The following is a 15,545-nucleotide window of genomic DNA, read 5'->3' on the forward strand; positions in this document are numbered from 1 at the left end:
AAGTTCATTATGAAAACACACTAGAATAGAGATTGGTATATTACCTGCATACCCACCAAAATAATAAACTGCAGATTTCTACTATTTATTCTTTTAGCAATTCACCATAACCTGCTTGAAAAGGAAGAGCTACCATCTCTTATATTTTAATTTGATAATTTGTTCTTTCACATTCCTTGAAAGTAAACTAGGTTAAAAGAGGTTTCAATAACATTGTTTTGAAAGCAGTTTCACTGAAACTAACAGAAGAGTAAGGTATTCATCATTAGGATTTGTAGATCTTTATGTTGACCGTGTTTGCAGTTAAAATTGTAGGATGTGAGGTCCGCCTGTTATGCAAAACACTGTTTCTTCTCAGTACCCAAACATGTTTCAGCACCGCTATGCCATCATCAGTGGGTTTCCATTTTATTTATTCTGTAATATGAACATTTCTATTAAATGATCACAAAATTATGTGGGTGTTTAGTTCAAACAATAGTTCATGTCTTTTGTTAATACCTTTACACATGGTGTACATGATTTTTCTGGATTATTTACTACAGATAGCTTGTCATTTGCAACCAAACGATGTTGGTGAGAGATTTTTCTGAGAGTTAACCTATCGTCTAGAATGTAATTTAGTTTGTCACGATATTTCGTGCCTAGATTCATTTTTACTTACATTTTCGTGTGGCAAGCCCTTTTATTCTCAGCATCATGGCGAGTTGTTATAGTGCACAAGTAAATATAACACGTATTTTCCACAAATAAGGTCATAAAAACACTTTTCACTTCACCAAAACACAGTGTGATTGTGGTTTGTTGTGTGTCCCAGCCCAGTCAGTGTTCATTTGTTCACCAGAGTGTTCGGTGCCAAATTTGAAGTTTGTTTACATTCTCTCTCTCTCTCTCTCTCTCTCTCTCTCTCTCTCTCTCTCTCTCTCTCTCTCTCTGTGTGTGTGTGTGTGTGTGTGTGTGTGTGTGTGTGTGTGTGTTTCTGTTGTCTGTTGTCTTCTTCGTAAAATTTCTTTAATGTGTTAAATACTGTGCCCTTTCAGAGTGTAGTGTATTCATTTAAGACCTGTTTTACTTCTGCTATTGCCTTCTGTATGGGGAAATTTTCCTCAATTTTGCAGTATAGGCTGTGGCTGGGCTTTTGTATTCTTAAATCTATGTGTATGTGCCATTTCGTTTTGTGTGTTTGCTGTTGCTCTGTTTGTTTGTGTGTGTGTGTGTGTGTGTGTGTGTGTGTGTGTGTGTGTGTGTGCGCGTGCGTGTGTGTGTGGTATGTTCGTTTTTGTAATGTTTACATAGTTTGTGATTAAACTTGTCTACCATATGAGTATCATAACCATTTTCTACTGTTATTTCTTTTACTGTGTTTAGTTCTTGTGTGTAGTTCTGTTTGTTCACGCGTGTTCTGTTTACCGTATTTACTCAAATGTAAGCTGCACTTTTTTTCCGGTTTTTGTAATCCAAAAAGCCGTCTGTGGCTTAGAATAGAGTGCAAAGCAAGCGGAAGTTCTGCAAAATGTTGGTAGGTGCTGCCTCAACTAACTTCTGCCATTGAATGTTTGTAGTGCTACACAGGCATGCTTTGCAGGCACAAAGATAAATACTGGCACCAAAACCTCTGCATCAGTAAACAAAATTTTAAAAAAAGGTAGAAGACGAGATTTGTTCTCCGCCCCAAGTTTCGACCATTGCATTTTCATACATTATCCAACAAAGTAAACAGAAATTCCGTATCATTCATCTTCGAATGTGGCAGCCTTTCAAATATTCGTAGCAACAAAACAATTTCTTCACACAAAAATACCACCAATGCACAAGGCTTTAGGATTTTTGCACAAGTTGATACGCTGGGTCGCATTAAGATTTCAAGTAGCGGCACCTATTGCTTCGTGGAATTTTGTGAAGTGCTTGTTGGTGTTAGTGAACCATAATGAAGCGGTTTCATTATAGTGCCAAATTCAAGAGGGGAGTTATTTCTTTTGCAGAACAAAGTTCTAATCGTGCTGCAGGTCTGCAATACAGGATTGATGAGAGCAACGTCAGGCGATGGCGACTACAGAGAGACAAATTATTTGAATGTTCAAGTAGCAGAAAAGCATTTAGTGGGCCAAAGTGTGGCCTATATCATGCATTAGAAGTGATTTTAAATGAATTTGTTAAGGAACAGCGTCAGAAATTCCTGCCTGTGAGTGCCAAAATTTTAAAAATTAAGGCACATGAAATTGCTAGAGAGCAAAAAATCGAAAATTTTAAGGCTAGTCGCAGCTGGATTGATCTGTTTATGAAGCGCTGGGGGGTTTTCACTTCGGAGGCGAACTTCAGTTGCGACTGATGACCGTAGCAGTATGGTCCCTTTAATCTCCCAAACCAACCAACTTCAGTTGCACAGAAGCTGCTGAAAAATTATGAAGAAAAACTTGTGGAATTTGAGTGCTTCATAATTAGGTGGTGCACAGAAAAGCAATATCTTCTTGGTCAGACAGGAAATGCTGACCAAACTCCTGTATATTTTGATATGCCATCAAATTATATGGTCGACACCAAAGGAAAGAAAGATATAAGTGTTCTTACATCAGGGGGTGAAAAACAGCAGATTTCCATCATCGCTTGCTTGCACAGCAGATTGACATAAATTACCCCCATTCATAGTTTTCAAGTGAAAGACTTTACTGAAATCTGAAATGTTTCCAAAAACTGTAATTGTACGAGCAAACAAAACTGGGTGATTTTCGGAGGACATGGTGGTGAAAGATTAGGCGTGTGAGGAATCGTCGTCCTGGCGCAATGTTTGGTTTACGCAGTCTGTTGGTATTAGATGTGTACGCAGGCCATACAACACCTGCAGTAAAATGAAGATTAGAGGAAAGCGAAACGTACTTGGCAGTAATTCCAGGTGGGATGACAACAATTCTGCGACCATTTGACGTCTGTTTGAATAAATAATTTAAGGACAAGATTAAATGCATGTACACAGACTGGCTTTCGAAAAGCGACAGACAACTGACACCAACAGGACATGTAAAATGCACAAGTTTGTCCCAAGTGCGCCAATGGATTTATGATGCATGGAAGTGTGTTCAAAATCACTGTGCAACAAGCATTTAAAAAATGTTCGATATCCAATGCACTAGATGGTATGGAGGACGATGCTCTGTATGAAGAAATTAGTAACAAAGAATCGAGTGATAGTGATTCAGAATCATGCTAGTATGTTAAACATTTTGTATAAGATGTATTACAAACCTAATAAAATTTTATTTTAAATTACAGCATTTAACTTCCAAGTTATTTTCATTCCTATTTTATAAGCGTTGCTACTCCGCGTTGCACAGGATGGAAAATTAAATCCTGTCTGCCTAATAAACTACGAAACTAGAGTGAGACAACACCAAACGCGGAAGAATATACATGTCAGGTCATGTTTATATTCGTATTATTCTTATGCTGAATAGTGATACAGTCAGAAATGAAGCACGGCAACTGACTAGATTTTTAAATCTAAGATGACTAATTTCTGCAAAGATTTTCAAATGGAGAAAAATTTTCACTAAAATCTCGTTCAGAACATCTTCTGTCATACGGAGTGTATTATTTGGTTCTTGTTGATCATTATCAAAGAAAGCAGTAGTGTAAGTAACAACAAATAGCAGTCACTTGCCACTGTTTCGCTAATGAGACAATTCCTCTCTTTTTTTATTGCAAGTGGTGGTAGTGCGCACAAAAGCAAGCCATGCTGCGAGCGGCGACAGGTCGTAAACATTTATTACCAGAATGCACGAACAATGCATGACACAGTACAATAATGCATTTTCAGCTTAGAGTGACATAAACACCTATAGCAAAGAGAACGCACATATCAGATCAAAGCAAAATAAGCAAACGATTCAAACCAGATGAAGCACATGAAAAAGGATGGGTACCCCTATAAATACGGATGCACAGCAATAGCTACCTGGCAAAGCTTAACTGCTAAGCTTACGACTCGAACCAAACTACTGTAGCTGTATCTTCATCCATTCGACCTAAATTGCATCTCACGTTACAATGCACCAACTTTGTTTCGATTTGGAGGTGCGATCTAAATCTTTTCTCTTCCCTTGAATTTCGGGTCTCAAATTTCAGGTGGAGCTTACATTAGGGAAACTTTTTTTTTTCCTTGTTTTCAAGCTTCATTTTTCAGGTGCGGTAATATGGTAATCCATGGAGCATGGATCTGAAGTGTGCTTGCTTATGTGTCAATTGTTGATTGGACAGGTTGTGCATGGTGGTGTTTGTGGTTGTTGGTTTCCTGAATATTGTGAAGTTGTGTGTGTTGTTTGTTTTATGTATGGTGAGATCTAGAAAACGTAGTGTGTTGTTAGTTTCCGTTTCTAATGTGAAGATAATTTTTGAGTGTAAGTTATTTCATAGTGTAGCTGTTTTTTGTGTGTATGTGGTTCATCAATCAGGCATATTATGCCATCAACATATGCCTGATTGATGAACCACATACACACACAGGACAGCTACTGGGCTGGGACACACAACAAACCACAATCACACTGTGTTTTGGTGAAGTGAAAAGTGCTTTTACGAGCTTATTTGGGGAAAATACGTGTTATATTTATGTGTGCATCACGACACCTCACCATGATGCGGAGAAGGGCTTGCCACACAAAAACTTAAGTAAAAACAAATCTAGGCACGAAATATCATGACAAGCTAAATTACATTCTAGATGATAGGTTAACTCTCAGCAAAATCTCTCATCAACATCATTTGTTTGCAGATGACAAGCTACCTGTAGTGAATAATCCAGAAAAATCATGCACGCCAAGTGTAAAGGTATTAACAAAAAGAAACAAACTACTGTTTGAACTAAACATCCACATAGTTTTATAATCATTTAATAAAAACGTTCACATTACAGAATAAATAAAATGGAAACCCACTGATGATGGAACAGTGGTGCTGAAACATGTTTGGGTACTGAGGAAAAAATGCTGTTTCGCATAACTGGTGGACCTCACTTCCGACAAATTAGTAGAGGTGGGTTTTGTTAATGTTGGTTTGTTAATTCATTATGAAGAAAATGAACTACGAAACCACCGTATACTCAAAGAGTGAAGAAAAAAGTTATTGGTTCTTTTAGCTTTCTACAGAGTAATGATGCCAGATGAAAAGATAGGAAATGCAACAAATGTGTTTCTGCCGCCTTTGTTCACATTTAGGTATGTTGCCATTTGTTAAATGAAGGTTTTCTTGTATCTTTATCTTATTTTATTTTAATTTAATACACAGTTGCTCATCTAGTATAAATTTCCTACAGTATAGTAGCTTTAATTTATATTAAAGTGCTGTTGACACTTTCCCATTTATATTGCCACATATCTCAAAGATTATCTGAAAGACTACCTGAACATGAAATGCACGTGCTAGCTGGTAACAGCTTTCAGCCCTCATTGCTTCATTTTCGGTGTTGTGAAATGCATGTAGTGCCAGATGCTGCACTTTGTTGTAATCCTGAGAAAATAATGTCAAACTTTTAGTAATATGTAAGTCAAAAAAATGGGCAACTTGGATACTCAAATCATCGGTATTTTGGTGACTATTAAGATCAATACTTTTTAGATAATTTAAAACAAGTACTTATGCATAATTAACATACCTTCTTGAAAAAGAAATGATTTGCTAGATGATTTAGTACCATTGGATTTGTTGAGTCTATTGTATATGCTTTAGATAACATCTGAACTCCTGTTCGGATAGATTCTGGTTCTTGTTGATTTAATTTTAAAATAGCCAATCCAACAAGTGCCCCAACACATTGTGCATCCAACTGCAAGGCACGTTCAAATGCCAACCTTGGAACATAATATGTATTGCACACATAATTCACAGTGGGTCTACAATTAACATTGAGGAATAAAACTGCAGTGGGCAAGAGGTAATTTATTCCACTTTTAGAGGGCAAAGGTAGCTCCACGTTTATAATTTATACAACAGAATACTTAAGTTTCATTTCTATGGATGTAATCTGAAACCAAATTATGAAAATGTGGGCAAGACTACAAGAAGTTAAGCAAATTACACTACTTGAGACATTTAGTCATAACACCAAATCAATTCTCAAAAACTTTCTGAATCAGGAGACATAGCCAATTCCTTTCAAATTATCATTCACTACCTTGCATTCATAAAATTCTTATGCTGTTGTAAATATCACATAGCAATTTGATATCAATGACAGTATCCTGTACGAAAAGCTGTAACGTAAGCTGTAAGGATACAATAAAACAAGCAGCGGTGCACAGTGTGTATGCTCTTTTTTTTTATTAATGAAGGGCAAATGAAAGGGACATGTAACAAATGTTTCACAGAAAGGAATTTTAAGATATATTCAGAAAATAATGTCACACAATTGTATACATGGCTATGTCATAAATATAAAGTTATCGTAAAAACTAAAATAGGCTAAAAGTGTGTGTGATTGCTCATGCGCTGAAGTATTGTTTGACTTTAAATGTTGGCACAAAAATGCTGTTTGTTCGAAAGTGTTCCACTGTTACGATGTAGGGAAAGAAGTTGTCAAGAAAAAGAGCATAACTGATTTGAGTACTCGATCAATACAAGTGAAATCTTAACAAGGTAAAACAATGAATATATGTGTGTGTGTGTGTGTGAGATTTATTGTTGACGAAGGTCTTAATGGCTGAAAGCTTTATTTGTGACAGTCTTTTTGTTGTACCTATCTGTGACTCAGCACCTCTGCACTATGTCATGGGAACAATTACGTAGTTTAGACAGAAGCCATACTAGCAATTGTTGTAAATAGCTAACACACAATAGCTTTGGAGATATTAAGGAAACATTTTCCTAAGCCGTTAGACATGTGACACTTTGCCGAAGGCAATTTTAGAACAATTTTTGATTTCACCCTCAAAGGATGATATACAACACATTTTGAATCTACTACTTTACTTAGATATACAGAGTGGTTACTCAATAACATTTTGTAGTAAAAGAGTTTAGTAGCCATAGGAAAGCAAAATAAGCAAGGATTTGAATTGAAGAAGACAAACAGCTTTCAGACTACATAATTATTAGTTGATTTCACCTATCAATAAAATATGTACTACATGTCACTGTACAATATGTACATTGTGTAGACCTATTACTATTTTAGTGACAGCTGTGTTCTGGCATACATTTCAATACTTTAACATATGTCTCTGAGCTTAAAAATAGAACTTCATGTTGCTGTTTCTTCCTTGCATGTAGCTCTAAAGATAAAGATTTTTTTTAAACTGAAAGTAATTCCACTCATGGTCTTGACAGATAATAAATATTACATTGAAGCAAAGAGACTATAGTGTTCTGCACACAATGCCCTTCAGTACAAAATTTCATCCTTAACACAGCTAGTGGCTAGGGAATACCGCAGTGTCAAAATGTTTGGAATGAAATAGTAATGGATGATTATCTAACCTACTACTTATGTAAATACTACTGTACAAAAATTAAAAATGTGAACTAAAAATCTGAGCTGTACCATACAACATGAAATCTAGCATTGTCACCGACAGATGAAAAATACTGTTAGCTAGGAAATTACTCAAAACAGTGTATGCATCTAGTAGCACAGTTATGTGTATTGTTCTTTCTAGAAAGGAAATAATCAACTTCACTTTATGTACTGGAAGCCCAATAATCACATTCATATTATATCATTATACATATTTTTAACATATTTCTGATAGTTACACGCACTGAGACAGAAAGAAAATGTGTTACCTAGCTTTTTCCTGATTTCCAAGCTTCATGAAACAATGCCCCATACCAAGCCTAACAGCAGCTGGACACTGTGGGTTAGTGCGAAGTGCCTTCTTATAGAAAGCCAAAGCTCCTCTGTAATCTTTCTTGTTAAACGCAATGCAGGCTTTACCCAGCAATGATGGAATATTATTTGGGGACTGATTTAGCACAAAATTAAACTGTGCATCTGCCTGTTCCATTTTATCGCCTTCCAACAGACAGAAGTATGCTCGACCCAAAAGATGGTTCTGCAAAATAATAATAATGTTGTAGGAAACATCAATCAGTCTAGAATGTAACAATAAGGCTTCACAATTCTCATCTTTGAGACAATATGGGATGAAGTGTTATCTCAGCTGAATGAGGATAAGAAAGGAAATCAGCAGGATTACTAGAAAAAAATATTGTCAACCAATGTATTAAGAATATAACTTATTCAAATTTAGAGTTAAAAATAAGAGAAGTAGATAACAAATAAGAATGAAGCAACTGGAATAAAGTACGACCTATTGCCACAAAAATCATTCAAGACAATGGCAATCAAAGCATTATGCCTTAGACAACAACTCACATCACAAAACTACAGGATGTGTTAAACTTCCACACTTCAATGATTAATGTGTGTGGCTAATGAATACGTACCTGATCATACATAATAATTTTGTCAGCTGTTGTGTAGAGCAATGTCGCTTTAGTGAAGAGCTCTCTCTTCTTATCTTTGTTCTTTTCTCTATTGGCCTCTTGTACGTAATATGCTGCCAGCATATCCAAAGCTCGCATTTGGTCTTTTTCGAAGTCTCTGTAATCGATGTTAGCATCTGTCCGAGATGCTTCCAATATCTTAATGAAGTCATCAATTTTTTCTTGCTTATAATATTCCAACTGAAATAATGTAAAGATACTGTGATTATTCTCACGGATACACCACATATGACAAAAGATGTTAACAATGTACTTATTTTCTATAAATAATACCCATGTGTAACACCATAAAAAGAGAAGTAAGGTTGCTATAGATCTGCACCTATTTCCCATGGTCTTCTTTCTGCTAATGCAAGATCTTTGTCTATAAAAACAGGTGTAGTGTTTACTATTCATTTTCTTGCAGACACTACCACTTAGAAGCATCCCTAATGGTCTTATCATTTCCCAATAGCATCTCTGGGTGTGCCTCGGTTTTAGTTGCCAATATGTAAATTTCGGTCTCAATAAATAATCTGTTAAGGCTTTCCACTGAGCAAGACAGTATCTTTAAGTAGCTGATTTTTTGTTCAGCTGCAATTTCAAATGAGGCAGAGCTGGTTATTGCTCACCTAAACCTATTCATGAGGATGTGCCTGCAACATGGGATTAATGAGAACCATCAAAATCTTTTCCATCTCTTTAAAGCTGGTCACTTGTTATAGTAGCATACGGTAGATACTGTATCTCTCAAGACTGACTAATTTCAACCACACACGTTTCAAAAGGAAAGTTCTCACAAGACGACATTCATATTACAAGACTGAAAGGCTGGCTAGTACTTCAGGAGAAATGTCAGTATTACTGACACACACTCGTGAAAGTACTTATTCTATTCTAGCTTTAGGAATTAATAGTCTCGTTCTCGGGAAGGGGAGAGTGAGATTGAGGAAGGCACACTTAGACAGCAGAACGAGAGAGAACAAGGTTTGTTGGTTTGAGGGATTAAAGGGACCAGACTGCTACGGTCCCTTTTTCCAAAACTAAAACACCCACACAGAATATAAACGACAATGGAAAGGACGACAGACGACACAAGCCAAGAATGACTTATACAGATACAAGACAAAACGAATTAAAATCACACAGAGAGTGATGGTGGTTGGCCGACCAGAGAGAGAGAGAAAAAAAAAAGGAAAAGCCAACCACCGAGAACACATTAAAAAAAACTCAGTCTAAAATCGTAGGCCAAAGGCCAGAATCAAAACAGAAAGGACATAACAAACACTCAGATTAAATGATAAAAAACCCCTGCCCGAATAAAACGCAAAACTAAACCTGCCATAGCAGAGTCATCAGTTAAAAGGGCACGGAGTGTATCAGGTAGGGCAAACGTCTGCCTGAGCACAGCTAAAAGTGGACAGCCCAACAAAGTGTGGACCACTGTCAATGCCAAGCCGCAGCGACATAGAGAGGGGTCCTCACGGCGCAATAAATGGCTGTGCGTCATCCGTGTGTGCCCAATGCACAGTTGGCAGAGGACGACAGACTCCTTGCAAGAGACTTGCAAGGAGGAGCGCCACACAGTCGTCGTCTCCTTGACGGCACGGAGTTTGTTAGGGGTGGTCAGACCGCGCCATTCAGCGTCCCATAGCGCGAAAACTTTGCGGCCCAAGACTGCTCGCAAATCAGTCTCCGGGAGGCCAACGTCCGTAGATTGTTTACTAGTGGCCTCTTTCGTCAGGCGGTCAACATTTTCATTGCCGGGTATCCCAACATGGCCTGGGGTCCACACAAAGACCACAGAACGGCCGAAACAGGCAAGAGTATGCAGGGACCCCTGCATAGCCATCACCAGATGAGAACGAGGGAAACACTGGTCGATAGCTCGTAAACTGCTCAGGGAGTCGCTACAGATAACGAAGGACTCACCTGAGCAGGAGCGGATATACTCTAGGGCACGAAAAATGGCAACCAGCTCAGCAGTAAAAACGCCGCAGCCAGCTGGCAATGAATGTTGTTCATAGTGGTCCCCTAGAGTCAGAGCATAACCGACACGACCAGCAACCATCGAGCCATCAGTGTAAACAACGCCAGAGCCCTGATACGTGGCCAGGATGGAATAAAAGCGGCGGCGGAATGCCTCCGGAGGGACTGAGTCCTTCGTGCCCTGTGCCAAGTCGAGCCGAAGGCAAGGGCGAGGAACACACCATGGGGGTGTACACAAAGGGACCCGGAAAGGAGACGGAACAGGGAAAACCCCAAGCCCGGAGAGAAGCTCTTTGGCGCGGACCGCGATCGTACAACCTGACCAGGGCCGACGTTCTGGCAGATGGAAAACCGATTGTGGGAACAGAAGACGATAATTTGGATGCCCGGGCAAGCTAAAAACATGGGCAGCATAAGTGGCCAGCAAAAGTTGGCATCGTAACCGCAGTGGAGGGACACCTGCCTCCACGAGGATGCTGTCCACAGGGCTGGTCCGGAAGGCACCAGTGGCAAGTCGTATCCCGCTGTGTAGGAGTGGGTCCAGCACCCGCAACGCAGAAGGGGATGCCGAACCATAAACCAGGCTCCCATAATCCAGACGGGACTGGATTAACGCCTGGTAGAGCTGTAAGAGGGCAGATCGGTTGGCGCCCCAGCTGGTGTGGCTCAGGCATCGCAGAGCATTTAGATGCCGCCAACACCTCCGTTTAAGCTGCCGAATATGAGGCAGCCAAGTCAACCGGGCATCAAAAACTACACCCAAAAACCTATGTGTCTCAACCACAACAAGAAGATCGCCATCAAGATAAAGCCGTGGCTCCGGGTGAACAGTGCGTCGCTGGCAGAAATGCATAACGCAGGTCTTGGCAGCCGAAAACTGAAAGCCATGCGCTACAGCCCAAGACTGCGCCTAACAGATAGCGCCCTGAAGCTGACGTTCAGCGGCTGCAATGCCAATAGATCTATGGTAAAGGCAGAAGTCCTCAGCATACATGGACGCTGAGACATGACGTTCCCACTGCCGCAAGCCCGTTAATTGCTATTAAAAACAGGCAGACACTTAAAACAGATCCCTGTGGCACCCCGTTCTCCTGAACTCGGGAGGAGCTATGTGAGGCTGTGACTTGCACGCGGAAGGTTCAATGCGACAGAAAATTTCGGATGGAAATCGGCAGTGGACCGCAAAGACCCCATCCAGGAAGCGTAGAAAGGATGTGATGACACCATGTCGTATCGTACGCCTTCCGCATGTCAAAAAAGACAGCGACCAGGTGCTGACGGTGGGCAAAGGCAGTACGGGTGGCCGACTCCAGGCTCACCAGATTGTCGGCGGCGGAGCGGCCTTTACGGAACCCACCCTGAGACGGAGCCAGAAGGCCCCGAGACTCCAGTACCCATTTCAACCCCGGCTCACCATCCGTTCAAGCAACTTGCAAAGAACGTTGGTGCGGCTAATGGGACGGTAGCTGTCCACCTCCAAAGGGTTCTTGCCAGGTTTCAGAATGGGGATAACAATACTTTCCTGCCATTGCGACGGAAACTCACCCTCGACCCAGAGATTGTTGTAAAGGTCGAGGAGCCGTTGCTGGCAGTCCACTGAAAGACGTTGTAGCATCTGACAGTGGATGCGATCTGGCCCAGGAGCGGTATCAGGGCAAGTGGCTAGGACACTGCGAAATTCCCACTCACTGAATGGAACATTGTACGATTCTGGATGGTGGGTGCGAAACGAAAGGATCCGACGTTCCATCCACTCTTTAATGGAGCGGAAGGCCAGGGGGTAATTTGCAGAAGCGGAACTCAGAGCATAATGCTCTGTCAAGCGGTTGGCAATGACGTCGGAGTCTGTACAAACTGCACTGCACCATTCAGTGAGAGCGCTGGGACGCTGACGGGGGTTCAATAGCCACAGAGGTGTCGTATCCTGTCCCAGACCTGCGATGGAGAGACATGGAGGCCAATGGTGGAAACATACCGCTCCCAGCACTCCTGCTTGCGTTGGCGGATAAGGCAGAGTGCCTGCGCACGCAGCCGTTTCAAAGCGATGAGGTGTTCTATGGAGGGATGTTGCTTGTGACGCTGGAGCGCCCGCCGGCGATCTTTAACCGCTTCAGTGATCTCAGGCGACCACCAAGGCACAGTCCTCCGCCGAGGGGACCCAGAAGAAAGAGGAATGGCAGATTCTGTGGCAGTAACGATGCTGGTGGTGACTGAGTGAACCACTGCATCAATGTCATCATTAGAGAGAGGCTCAATAGCGGCAATGGAGGAGAACAAGTCCCAGTCAGCCTTATTCATAGCCCATCTGCTGGGGCGCCCAGAAGAATGACACCATGGGAGTGACAGAAAGATCGGAAAGTGGTCACTACCACACGCGTCGTCATGCACACTCCATTGGACAGATGGTAAGAGGCTAGGGCTGCAGATCGAAAGGTCGATGGCGGAGTATGTGCCATGCGCCACACCGTAGTGTGTGCAGGCACCATCATTTAAAACCTAGGATCGAGCTGCACCAATAAATGCTCAATGGTGGCGCCTCGACCTGTTGCCACTGACCCACCCCACAGAGAGTTATGGGCGTTGAAGTCGCCCAGTAACAAGAAAGGTGGCGGCATTTGGGCTATCAGCGCAGCCAGGACATGCTGCGCAACATCACCATCTGGTGGAAGGTAAAGACTGCAGACGGTAACAGCCTGTGGCGTCCACACCCGAACAGCGACAGCCTCTAAAGCTGTTTGTAGAGGGACAGACTCGCTGTGAAGAGAGTTAAGGACATAGATGCAGATGCCACCAGACACCCTTTCATAAGCTGCCCGGTTCTTATAATAACCCTGATAGCCACGGAGGGCAGGGGTTCGCATTGCAGGAAACCAAGTTTCCTGAAGAGCAATGCAGAAGAAAGGGTGAAGGCTGATAAGTTGTCAGAGCTCAGCTAGATGGTGGAAGAAACCGCTGCAGTTCCACTGGAGGATGGTATTGTCCATAACTGAGAAAGGCGTGAATGGACTGGGAAGGCAAATTAGGCCGCTGGGTCACCTGCTGCCTCCAATTGAGCACATGTGCGAGTGCTATCCATGGCGTCTGAGGGATCCGCGAGATTGAGGTCCTCAGCAGACGCCAGAATCTCCACCTCGTCCTCAGACGTAGAGCTGGAAGGTTGCGGTGGGGTGGATGCCACCGCGAGTTCCTTGGGCTTAGAGCTCTTCTTCTTCGATTTCTCACGCTGCTCCTTGGGTTTCACTGGCTGGGAGGGCTTCACCGATTCAGTCTCCGGGACGGAGGAGGATCGTGAAGCCCTATGACCAGCTGATTGTTGGCACTTACGCAACTGTCGGTCGTCAGCCTTCCCGCTTGTGGAAACCTGGAAATGGAGGGCCCCAAGGGACCCTTTGCGAGCGTGAGAAGCCGAAGAAGTTGGACCCTTCTCCTGCTGAGAAGCGGGGACGGATGTCCCTGATGTGTGGGGGAGTGTTGCTCCTGAGGTAGGTGGCGCAGGAGCAACAGGGGTGATAGTGCCCCCCACAGGCAAGGGGGCATGTGGAGTTGTACGGCTCTCTGATGTGGCTGGAATATGCTGAACTGATGGGGCTAACACGGTTGTCATTGCAGCAGCATAGGAGGAAGTCATTCGTACCGGATGTAGTCGTTCATATTTCCGCTTGGCTTCAGTGTAGGTCAGTCGGTCCAGAGTCTTATATTCCATAATTTTGCGCTCTTTGTGTAAGATCCTGCAGTCTGGCGAGCAAGGTGAATCGTCTCTCCGCAGCTGACACAGATGGGAGGCGGGGCACATGGAGTATCGGGATGTGATGGGCGTCCGCAATCTCGACATGTGAGGCTGGAAGTGCAGCGGGAAGACATGTGACTTCCAGCACTTAAAGCACCGCATCGGGGGAGGGATATAGGGTTTGACATCACATCGGTAGACCATCACCTTGACCTTCTCTGGTAATGTATCAGCTTCGAAGGCCAAGATGAAGGCACCGGTAGTTACCTGATTGTCCTTCGGACCCCGATGAACGCGCCGGACGAAATGGACACCTCGACGTTCTAAGTTGGCGCGCAGCTCGTCATCAGACTGCAAAAGTAGGTCCCTATGGAAAATAATACCCTGGACCATATTGAAACTCTTATTTGGGATGATGGTAACTTTAACATCCCCCAACCTGTCACAAGCAAGTAACCTGTGTGACTGGGCAGAGGATGCCGTTTTTATCAAAACTGACCCAGAGCGCATTTTAGACAAGCCCTCCACCTCCCCAAACTTGTCCTCTAAATGCTCGACGAAGAACTGAGGCTTTGTGGATAGAAAAGACTCCCCATCAGCTTTCGTACAAACTAAGAATGGGGGCGAATAACTGTGACTGCCACCCTGAGACTTACGCTCCTCCCACAGTGTGGCCACGGAGGGGAACGTTTTCAGATCGTACTTCTGAGCATTAAATTGAGCCCAAGAAAGCTTAGAGACTGCTGGCGGCTGGCCACCAGCGAGAGATGATGTACCACGCTTCATTGCGGGTCATCCGCCCTGATGCCCTCCCCATGGGTGCCACCCAGCCTCAGCAAAGGCCATCTGGCAGGATGGCCATGGCCGGGAGTCCTGATGCCCCAGGGAGATGGGCATCTACTGCTTGGCATACGTGGGGAGTTAACGGCGCAGGCATCAGTAGAGCGACCCCTGTGTTGTCAGGGGGCTACAACCAACAGGGTACATGGCAGCCCACCACAACGGACTGGCTACCGTGCTGGATTTAGGTGACACGTAGTCCATGGCTGTCGTCTCCACAAAAAGCAACACTACACAGTGCATAGTGAAAACTGCATCCATGAACACATCCTCGCCCAAGAGATGGAGAACGAGCGGGACGGCAATGCGACGACGAGAAAGCGGGCTAGAGGTCTTAATGCACGATGGACAAAATGCACCATGTACGGTGCCCTTCCCCAATTGGCTCGCTCTGCGGAAGAATTTGGAAAAATGGAGGTCAAACCCAACAGGGGACCATCACATAAAGGCCAAAACTTTTGAGACTCCTTTTAGTCACCTCTTACGACAGGCAGGAATACCGCGGGCCTATTCTAAC

General features: G+C 43.0%; 1 protein-coding gene across 1 annotated transcript in view; it reads right to left on the minus strand.

The window, feature by feature from the left end:
- The window catches only part of LOC124795020 (RNA polymerase-associated protein CTR9 homolog), a 111,085-nt gene that overhangs the window by 82,037 nt on the left and 13,503 nt on the right, over positions 1–15,545 (minus strand). The window contains exons 3-6 of the mRNA XM_047258785.1: positions 8,434–8,673; positions 7,771–8,039; positions 5,645–5,840; positions 5,392–5,499 (exon numbers count right to left, since the gene is read on the minus strand). Coding sequence (XP_047114741.1) covers positions 5,392–5,499; positions 5,645–5,840; positions 7,771–8,039; positions 8,434–8,673 — 813 coding nt within the window. The remainder of the gene's footprint in view (positions 1–5,391; positions 5,500–5,644; positions 5,841–7,770; positions 8,040–8,433; positions 8,674–15,545) is intronic.

Source organism: Schistocerca piceifrons, chromosome 4 (genome assembly GCF_021461385.2).
Source record: "Schistocerca piceifrons isolate TAMUIC-IGC-003096 chromosome 4, iqSchPice1.1, whole genome shotgun sequence".
NCBI lineage: Eukaryota > Metazoa > Arthropoda > Insecta > Orthoptera > Acrididae > Schistocerca > Schistocerca piceifrons.